General features: G+C 40.7%; 1 protein-coding gene across 1 annotated transcript; it reads left to right on the top strand.

Annotated features, from left to right (window-relative positions):
* The first annotated feature begins 3 nt into the window (after positions 1-3).
* CHMP5 (charged multivesicular body protein 5) lies at positions 4-9942 on the top strand. The gene is made up of 8 exons (XM_056482856.1): positions 4-531; positions 4680-4784; positions 5508-5554; positions 7104-7197; positions 7279-7350; positions 8241-8349; positions 8728-8840; positions 9349-9942. The coding sequence occupies exons 1-8, from the start codon at positions 463-465 to the stop codon at positions 9397-9399; spliced, it is 660 nt and encodes a 219-aa protein (XP_056338831.1). The 5' UTR covers positions 4-462; the 3' UTR covers positions 9400-9942.
* The last annotated feature ends 113 nt before the right edge of the window (positions 9943-10055 follow it).

Below are 10055 nucleotides of genomic sequence, written 5' to 3' on the forward strand. Positions count from 1 at the left end.
TGCATTTCTGTGGGCTTGCTCCAGCACCTCCATCCTTCCTGAACTGTGTCCTAGAGCGGGACACAGAACTCGAGGTCTGGCCTCAACAGTGCCAAGCACAGGGACAGTCACTGCCCTTAGCCTGCTGCCCGCACTACTCCACACTACTCGGTTTTGGTACACTTTACATGTTTTCCTGGCATTGTTGGCACATCAGCTCAGCTGACACTGTGGGGGCGATCCCACACTGTGAGCAGGCGGTGCAGGCCCAATTGGCTACGCGGTGTGCTGAGGGAGAAAAGCGTCCCCGTGTGCGCGGCTGCTGAGCTCCGAAGGGCCCGAGGACCGGCACCGGGGCCGGCACAGCGCTTCCTGCTTGCCGGGCCCTCCCTCCGCGGGGCGGGGCCGGCCGTGCGGTTCCGGGTCGGCCGGGAGCGTCTGCCGCCGCTGCCGGGGCCGGGAGCGACTCGGGGCACCGCCGCCATGAACCGCTTCTTCGGCAAGGCCAAGCCGAAGGCGCCGCCGCCCAGCCTCACCGACTGCATCGGGACGGTGAGTGCCCGGGCCCGCTGGGAGCTGCGCGGCCCGGCCCGGCCCGGCCAACGCCTCGGGAGCGCCGCGGCGGCCTTAGGGATCGCACCACAATATGTGTGTGTGTGTGGGGAACTGCGGTGTGTGGGCACAGTGTGTGTGAGTGCGTGAGGGGGGTCACTGCGGTGTGTGGGCCCAGTGTGTGTGTGGGGACACTGCGGTGAGTGGGCACAGTGTGTGTGTGTGTGTGTGTGTGAGTGTGTGTGTGGGGACACTGCGGTGAGTGGGCCCAGTATGTGTGTGGGGACACTGCGGTGAGTGGGCCCAGTGTGTGTGTGTGTGTGTGTGTGTGTGTGTGTGTGGGGACACTGTGGTGAGTGGGCACAGTGTGTGCGTGAGTGTGTGTGTGGGGACACTGGTGAGTGGGCGCAGTGTGTGTGTGTGTGGGGACACTGCGGTGAGTGGGCCCAGTGTGTGTGTGGGGACACTGGTGAGTGGGCACAGTGTGTGTGAGTGTGTGAGTGTAGGGACACTGCGATGTGTGGGCACAGTGTGAGTGTGTGTGTGTGGGGACACTGCGGTGAGTGGGCACAGTGTGTGTGTGTACGTGTCCGTGTATGTGCATCACAGAACCGCGGAATGGCCTGGGTTGGAGGGGATCTTAAAGATGGCCCAGCTCCAGCCGCCCTGCCATGGGCAGGGACAGCTGGCACTAGAGCAGGTTACTCAGAGCCGCACCCGGCCCGTCCCTGAGCGCTGTGAGTGCGGGGACACGCGCGGTGTGTTTTGGTGAGTGTTTGTGTGCCTGCACACGCACACAGGGATGTCCTGTGCCTAGGAGCGCATCCCATAAAGGGGGCACGCAGGCATGGCTGTCCTTACATCCTCACGGATGTCCTCAGCATTTCCAGCTGAGGACTTCTTTGATTGCACTAGCTAACTCCTGCCGTGGCAGCTTGTGGCAAGGCAGGAGCAAGATCAGTCTCCCTGTCCAATACAGAAGAATGTTTCTGACTCTTAGGGGTTGTTAGGGTTGCTGTAGGTCGATGCCAAAGGTGTATGCAACTGGACAGATGAGCAAGCTCACACCAAGTAAGAAACGCTCAGGAAACACGTGGCAAAACACTTTACAGCTGTTGTTGTGTTGGCCTGCCTGCAAAGAGGCTTAAGAAAAAGTATTAAGATTTACCTTGTAATTTTATAGTCTTTTTTTGACCTTAAAATTTATCAAGAAAACTGTAGCATGGTTTTGCAGCTCCTTTTGTTGTAATCTAATTTTAAAGCGTGAAGAAAGAAAATGAAGTTTCTTGAGTATTTCTGTCAGTAAACAAAGGTCAGTAGTGGTTATGGTATAAATGTTGGTTAACTAAGCTTTGTCATTGGAACCTAACAACAGTTTCTATGGAAAAATCACAGTTTTCTTCTCAGAAGATTCAGAAGATTTATTTTGCTACCCAGTGAAGAGACTCTCTAAATGAAATATCTAATATTTGTCAGTGCTACCTACACATCAGTCTCTTGTGTATGCCACTGGCTGATATGGGGAGAGAAAAGTGCTCATAATGTTTGTTCCAGTATTTTATCTTACTGACAAAAATCTGTATTGCTTTTTAGCAGTATTAAGCCCAAACATAATTTTAAATATATTTTGTTAGAACAGTGAAAATCAGGATTGAAAGTCAGGATTAATTTTCCCATTGTTGCCATTAAATATTTTGATGGATGACTTGAACTCCAAAATCCATCTGAGATTCTAAGTGTTTAAATTTGCTATTTTGGCAATATAAGTGGAAGAGCAGAAAGCTTTGTTTCCCTCACAACAACTAACTCCTTATTAGTCTGTTAGATTTTTCATGCTGCTTTTGCCAGTTAATGTCACATTTTCTAATGCTGAGTAAATCAAAAGAAAATTTAGATAGGTCAGTAGTCTGTCTTCTGCTAAGAGCTTGTTCAATCCTAGAGGAGTTCTAGGGTACATAAAAGTGTAATTTAAACAGATGTTTTGATTGGCAACACCAGGAATTTTCTTTTTCTTAAAATATCCTGCTGAACACAGTTTTGGTCCTCTTATAGCTGTTTGTAATTGCAGTGTCTGAAAGTTTGACTATGCAAGACAGCAGATTAACTGAAGAGTTTCAGGTTTATTTTATACATGAGATGACTTTGGCAATCAGTGATGAGTTACAGGGTGGTTACTAGTTAAGCATGGGAAGAAATGCTTTCCTCTACTAGTTTGAAGTTTATTAATTAACTTTTTGTGCCAAGTTATATGCAGTAATCTGTCTGATTTGTGAAAGACTTTTCACAGTAGTGGTGTCTCTAGGATAAATCCTGGTAAAACTAAAGACATGATTAGATTGTTTAACTTAAATTACACAAAAGTGGATTATTGAACAGAGTTGTATGAGACTAAAATGTTAAATCCAGTAGTTTGGAGGCTCAACTACTATTGCTTCTGGGGTGTTTTCTGTCTTAGATACATTTTGCTCTACCTTCTGAACATTTGTAAGGTCTCTCACCATGTTAGTTCAGTGGTAATTAGCCATTGAATGGCACTTTGGAAATGTATTTGGTGAGCAGTGATTAATGCAACATTTGTTAAAAACATAGACAACTCTTAGGCAGTAATCATGCCTATGTTTTGGATGTTCTTTCCTGTGTAGACAAGTTCAGTGGTCTAAAATTCATTGCATTTAAAGGCAGGGTTTTTTATGCCTGCTGGCAGAGCACAGTCAGATGACTCAAAGCTGTCACGAGGTCAGTAGGAGGAAAGATGCACCAGGAAGCGAAGCATTAATAATCTTTTTACTTTTTCTTCTTTGAAAAAACACTCTAAACTTACAGTTTTCAGAGTGGTAAATAGGAAACATAGAGGCAAAAGGCTAATAGTTGTGACAACAGTGTTAAAACTCAGATTCCCTTTCTTCTGTGTAAATTGGGGCTCTTCTGTAGCAATGAAATGCTCCTCAGTGTGCCTTATTTGTGAGTAATAGACAGAAGCTCCACAAGATCTCATACACAGTCTAGTGTTTTGGATAAATTAGATCCATTCTCCCCTCTTCTGTCCAGTCTCATTTTTAAAAGCTGAGGTCCCGTGTCACGTGTGTGAAAAATTTTTGCCTAGTTAGTGGATGTGGGAGGTTCTGTCTCTCTTTCCTGCTAGTACTGCTTGAAAGAGTCATTATATAAATAAACCAAGTAATTTTTTCCCCTGCAGAGGCTGACCTCAAAGATGCAGTTAGCTGATAAAGATCTTGAGGAGGTGCCATGCTTTAAACGTACAGGAGTTTCAAAATCCTAAATTTTTCTCTTTCTTGCTATTAGTAAAATATTTGGATACTAGAAAGCTTAATTCAAATTTTTCAATGCTGGCTATGCCCAGGCACTTTAATGTCTTGTGTGGAATGTTTGTATCAGATGTTCTGCTCAGGATACCTCTGGCAAATGCATGTTGCTGTCATAGAGCAGGGTTTTAAAAGGGTCATTGAAACACTGAAATCAAAACCCACAGAATTGTACATGCTTAGCCACACCATTAGCAAGACAGAATTACAAATTTGCACTGATCTGTCTTAGGCTATAATTGGAATGTCATTATAATCTAATCCCTAGAGAGGCTCCTTGGAATTAGAAGTTAATAAGCTTTATTTTGTTGTTTCCAGAGAAATGCTAGGGTAGTCAGCTCATTTTAAAAATGCCTTTATGAATTTGTGTATGCTGTTAGAGCTACCTGTACCCATCCTGTGTAATTTTTAAACCCCTTTTGGTGAAGGGTTAAAATCTATCCCAAATGTGGAATGCCAGCAGGGCACACCTAGAGGTTTTCCATTCCACTTTAGTCCCTGGCACTGTGTGTTCGCAGAAGTTCTGGAATAGAGAACTGCCTTGAGTGGGTTTGCAAGGGAGCAGCTCAAAATGATGAGAACATGTTACAATGGCAGAGCTTCCTGCAGCCTCAGTGTGTTTTTTCTTGTGCTCCTTGTAGAAGTTGTTTCACTTGATTCTGGTTCTGGATTCTCTCAATATCTAAATAGTTTATAAAACCACTAAGTGAAGAAACAATTCAGTTAAAAGCACAGCAAAACAGAGGCTGTACTTTTTCTTATCCCATTCCTGAATAAAACCTTAATGAATGTTGTTTTCTTTGTTTTCCCCCTCATGTATTAAAGGTGGATAGCAGAGCTGAGTCAATTGACAAGAAAATTGCTAGGCTTGATGCAGAACTGGTGAAGTATAAGGATCAAATGAAGAAAATGAGAGAGGGACCTGCAAAGGTAAGATCTCCTGTGGAGTTCTTCTGTGGAAGTTAGGCACGAGAGGATGTGACTCACACTTCTTGTCATGTGATTTAGCCAGTTCATCAGGTTCTTAAAACTGCATCTTGCCCTACAGATGAGAGATAAGATCCTGAAGGATTACTTTTATTAGACATACATCTTTGAACAGTGTTTTCATTGGTTTTTATTTGTTCCAGAGTGTAATGTAATTCCCCCATGAGAAGGAACTTGTTTCCCTTCTTCCTCATTACCTGAATTAAACCTGGCAGAGAGGCTTTTTGTTTTGTTTGTCATCCAAAATAAAAATCTCCACACTATGCCTAAGTTCATCCCCATTTTTAAGAGGATGAACTTAAAATATAAAATGTATCTGATAATAAACATATATGATATAAACAGTATTGTTCAAGTACCTGTTGCAGTATGCTGACTGTTAAAATGTATTAATGAAAGATAGTTCTGATGGACTAAGTTTAATTTTATTCTCCTTACTGAAAACATAAATCAGAAACTAGAAACTGAAAGTATTTTCTGTGAGGTGCTTTGTCTATCTCCTGTTTTGTTAATCATGCCAATGCTGAATGTAACTATAGTTAAACTCCTGGCACTAGTAACTGAGAAATCTTTTGGAAAATTTAAATCCAATGCATTAGGTTTAAACAGCATAATCAAGTGTAAAGTCAGATGTTTTATCTAATGTAACGCTATCGTGTCTTTCAGAATACAGTAAAGCAGAAAGCATTGAGAGTGTTAAAGCAGAAGCGAATGTAAGTTGAAACCTTTCTCAATTTGTGTTTAATAAAGGGTTGTTTTCTTTATGGGGCAGTGGAACACTTTCATTTCTCTTTCTAGTACTCTCCTGAGCATTGTTTAAAGAAAAATGCTGAAGAAGCCTTTCAGAAGTATCTCCTTACATATTTTGCACCAGCATATTTATGTTTTGTATGTCAGTATATAAATTTGGATAGGTAAAAGACGACCTAAATCTGCTCATTATTACAAATATATTTGGCTCCTAAACTTTATGAGAGATTGCCTCATTTTATATTTTTAATTGATTACTGTAAATTGTGTATCCTTGCTGTGGTTTACTGGAAATTTCCCTGTTCTCTCTGGACACCTTTGAGAACTTGAGCAGATGCAGTGCAGGCTAATTATATCTAAGCAGAAACCCCCAAATGGACAGTATAGATGATCCTGTGGTCTGGTCTTGTCTAGTATACTGTCTTGAAAGTGTCCAGCAACAGATCCAAAGGAAGGAATATCACAACATGGCAATTGTTCAGGAATGTTTCATTGGAATATCTCATAGTCCATGAACTGCAAATCTTAGAAGCTGTCAGAGCCAAAGCTCCCATCATCTTGTAATTCACATCCCTCAGATGAACTATACCTTTATGGACTTACTCAGTTACTTGTTAAGTATTATTAAACTCTTACAGTCCAAAATATCATATGGCAAGGAATGTGGTACTTTGGGTAGATCTTGTGAGGACTGCTTGATTCTGGCTTTAGGGGTTTTTTTTTCCTGGTTTTTGATCATGCTGCCTGCTCATCTTCCTTGGTGGGATTACTGGGCCCCTCATAATAGATAGGCTATTGTCATATCCCTCAGTCATTTCTTTCTGATTTTGTAGAACAGTAATAGATGCAGTCAGTAGTTGTTCATAAGGTTTTGCATGTGGATCCTCCTTGTCTTTCAGACCTCTTGCTTTGCTTGTTGGGACTCATGGTTCATTTTTATGCTTTTGTTCTTTTGCTTAACTTGACATAGTTTACATTCTTGATTTGATACAAGTTTGGCTTTGAGAAAGATGATTTCCTAATTTTTAAAATCTCTCTTTTCTATGTGGTTAGTCTTAAAGGTTTCCTTTTGGCACCCTATCCTCCTCTTCCTCCCTGCCCTGAAAAACTCCAGTGTGCAGCCACTGTGGTTTGAATAATCTGCCAGCTCTTCCATTCTCTTTGCAGCATTAGTGAGCATGACATGCATGTCTACCTTGTGGTGATTAAACTTTTGCTGTATCCTTACCTACTTTGTCAGTGTAGGCAAATATGGTGTTGCTGTCAGTTAAAGCTTAGTTCAGGAATAGCTTTGTTGGCTTCAAGTACAGAAATGCATAATGGCCAGATTTTTAAGAAGCTGTTTATTCTGCAGTTGTGTATAATAAGTGGAAAAAAAAAAAACAACTAACAAATCTGTTCCTATCTTTAGACTACTGCTGCTGTTTTTTTTAACTCTTAAAAAATTAGGAGTATTTGTGGTAATAAATAGTGTAGTGTTTTAAAGCCATTATTTGCCTTTTTTTTAAACAGGTATGAACAACAGAGGGATAACCTGTCACAGCAGTCTTTTAATATGGAACAAGCTAATTACACTATTCAGGCACTGAAGGATACAAAGACAACGGTACCAGTTTGTTTATCACACTTGTTTAATTTGTTTACTCTGTGCTACATCAGATCCAAGCATGATGTTTGACTCTTCTAGGTGGATGCAATGAAACTGGGGGTGAAAGAAATGAAGAAAGCTTACAAGCAAGTCAAGATTGATCAAATTGAGGTAAGCTTTTATAGTTGAAATAATTAAAGAACAAAAATAATGTACTGAAATAATGGTGAGTAGACAATGAACTTGAAGTCGAGATGATTATTTTTGTTCACATGAATTTGTCTGCCTTTTGTATGGAACCACCATCATAATTCCTTCCTGATTTTTCTGCTACTGCACAATCAGTGGTTTGCCTTATTGTAGTGATCATTGTTTCCTTGCTGAACTAATCTTTAATCTCACCACTCCTTTCCTTGCACTTCAGCATAAATGTTAGTGGATACTTCCTGCTATGGCTTTTTTTGTTTCCTTTTAGTAGTAACGTGCAGATTCAAGGTAGTGCATGATGAAAAAGAACGAAACCTAAACCAAAAACAAATAACAAAAAAAACAACAACAACAAACCCCCAAACCACTAACCAAACATCAGCAAGGGCTGGCCCTGACTTCAGAAAATGCATAAAAAATCTCCCATAAGGTCTCTAAATATAATTTCAATATGCTGCATTTAAGCTTTTACCCAATGCCAGTGCTGAATTCCTTTAAGTTATCTTTCCTATTCTGTCTTTTATAAATGGCCTGCACTGTAAACCTTTAGGCAAGTATTGTTTCCTTAACCTGTACTCAAGTAGAGTGCCAGTAAAAGTGCTAATGTATTTTCTAAATTCTGCTGTGGCACAACTCAGGTTAGTGCTTATTTTCCAGATGGTAGATTTGTCTAAATTTCCTACTTTTTCTGCTTTTCAAGTACTCCTGTCCTGAATGTGTATGTTTTGACTTGTATTAATACTGCTTCAAAAAAAATTGTTTATGCATTAAAAGAGTTGAGTGTGTTTGTATGTTGGATTTACTAAACTTAATTTGAGTAAATAGGGACCAATTGAAAATGATTCTTGCTTCAGGACATACAAGATCAATTAGAAGATATGATGGAAGAAGCCAATGAAGTCCAGGAGGCACTGAGTCGTAGCTATGGAACACCAGAGATTGATGAAGATGATTTGGAAGCAGGTTAGGAAGGGGGAAGATGATTTTTTTATATTACTGAATGTAAAAATCATCATACTGTCGTGCAGTGATTGTTCATTTCCTTGGTCATATGCTTTAAATGTGTTTTAAAGAGCTTTGATAGCTTTTTTTAAACACTAAAGCTGCATTTCCTTTAAGAAGAGTAACAAGAGCATAGACAAACATGAGATACCAATGGAATGCTACAAGGCAGGGAAGAAGGTGCTCTCCAGTGTGTGTGTTTATTTCTGACTGATGGCTGATGCTAAGTGAGTCTGAATATAAGCATCCAGTAGGAATCCTGAGTTTCTGTAAGAGCAGCTTTTCTCTTGCAAAAGGAACTTCTTGCATAATGTTTCAACCAACATAATTCCATTTCAGAACTGGATGCATTAGGTGATGAGCTTTTAGCTGATGAAGACAACTCCTACTTAGATGAAGCCGCATCCGCTCCAGCAATCCCAGAGGTCACTCCTACAGACACAAAAAACAAAGTGAGTCCTTTTCTCCTTAACAGCTAAATCCATTTTTATTTGGTTTGGGATAATCACATTTGGGTTGGTTGCTTGATATTTGGGATCCTTAATATTTTGAACAAAAAAGCGTGCTTAATGTTATGTATGCTATTTATATAGTATATGTATGGATGATAAAGACAGAATTTGAGGATACAGTGTACTGAATGCACTTAACTATGTTTAAAATCATTAGAATGACATTTTGTCAATCCTATCAAACACTGTTAGACTGCCAGTAGAATTTAAGTATACCATTATGGCTCTAGTCTTAAAACCAGAAGAAAAGCTTCTGTATGTTTGCTTTTGGGGCTTTAATCGAGCCTCACAGTGAGGAAGAACACCAGTGCTTTTGTTTTGATTCCAGCTGTCACACAGTGGCAATTGCAGATACAGACACTACACATAGAAGTAGTAAGGAAGCTTCTATAAAATGTTCTGATTGCTGGAAAGTTGTTAACCCGATGTTTCTTTTTCTTTCCTACAGGATGGCGTATTGGTGGATGAATTTGGGTTGCCAAAGATCCCTGCAACATAAATGTTTTAGAAGCACAATGGATACAATGAACTATACTTTTCAAATTGTATTGAGAATCTTTTTTAATTTAAAATTCTGGAGAACTTGTCCTTCCAGTGTAACCTTAATATCACTACATCCTAGAATGCAATATGAGTGGCTGGTGGTGTTCTTTCTTTGGAGAAAGGTGTTCTACTACTGACTTCTGTTAAGGAAAAATTCATCCCAGTTCCCTTCAGTGGAAGCAGTCAGTCTGATAGGTTTTGATTTCCGTATCTTATGGACAAAGTAAAACGTGAAGATTAGTGGTGGCTGTCGATAGCTGAGGTTTGACTTTGTACTATGTTTCTCTTTCTTGAGACTAAGACTATACGTTGCTGCTTAACTCTGTAAAATAGCTCTCTTATTACTACGTCTGTTTGATAAAAGAACTGAAAGCAATTTTTAAACTACTGCAGTCCTGAGACTTTCATGCGATTGTACTTGTAACCTTCTTGAAAACCGCTCGGGTTATCATTGACTTTATGTATTCCATGGAGACATAAAATCAAGTAGATTAGCAGATCCCTTTGTGTGGCGTTTTTGGCGATTAATTCGGTGCGAAGATCGGGGCGGGGGGCAGGTTATCAGCGTCACGGGCACAGGGCTCGCCGAGGCAGAGCCAGGTTCGGAATGGG

The sequence above is a fragment of the Oenanthe melanoleuca genome, chromosome 2 (genome assembly GCF_029582105.1).
Source record: "Oenanthe melanoleuca isolate GR-GAL-2019-014 chromosome 2, OMel1.0, whole genome shotgun sequence".
Lineage (NCBI taxonomy): Eukaryota > Metazoa > Chordata > Aves > Passeriformes > Muscicapidae > Oenanthe > Oenanthe melanoleuca.

Bases quoted from the DNA above. Each gene is read 5' to 3' on its own strand.
- CHMP5 (XM_056482856.1), top strand. From the start codon at position 463: ATGAACCGCTTCTTCGGCAAGGCCAAGCCGAAGGCGCCGCCGCCCAGC. The intron at 532-4,679 runs GTGAGTGCCCGG...CATGTATTAAAG, and splicing joins TCACCGACTGCATCGGGACG to GTGGATAGCAGAGCTGAGTC. The intron at 8,350-8,727 runs GTTAGGAAGGGG...ATTCCATTTCAG, and splicing joins TGAAGATGATTTGGAAGCAG to AACTGGATGCATTAGGTGAT.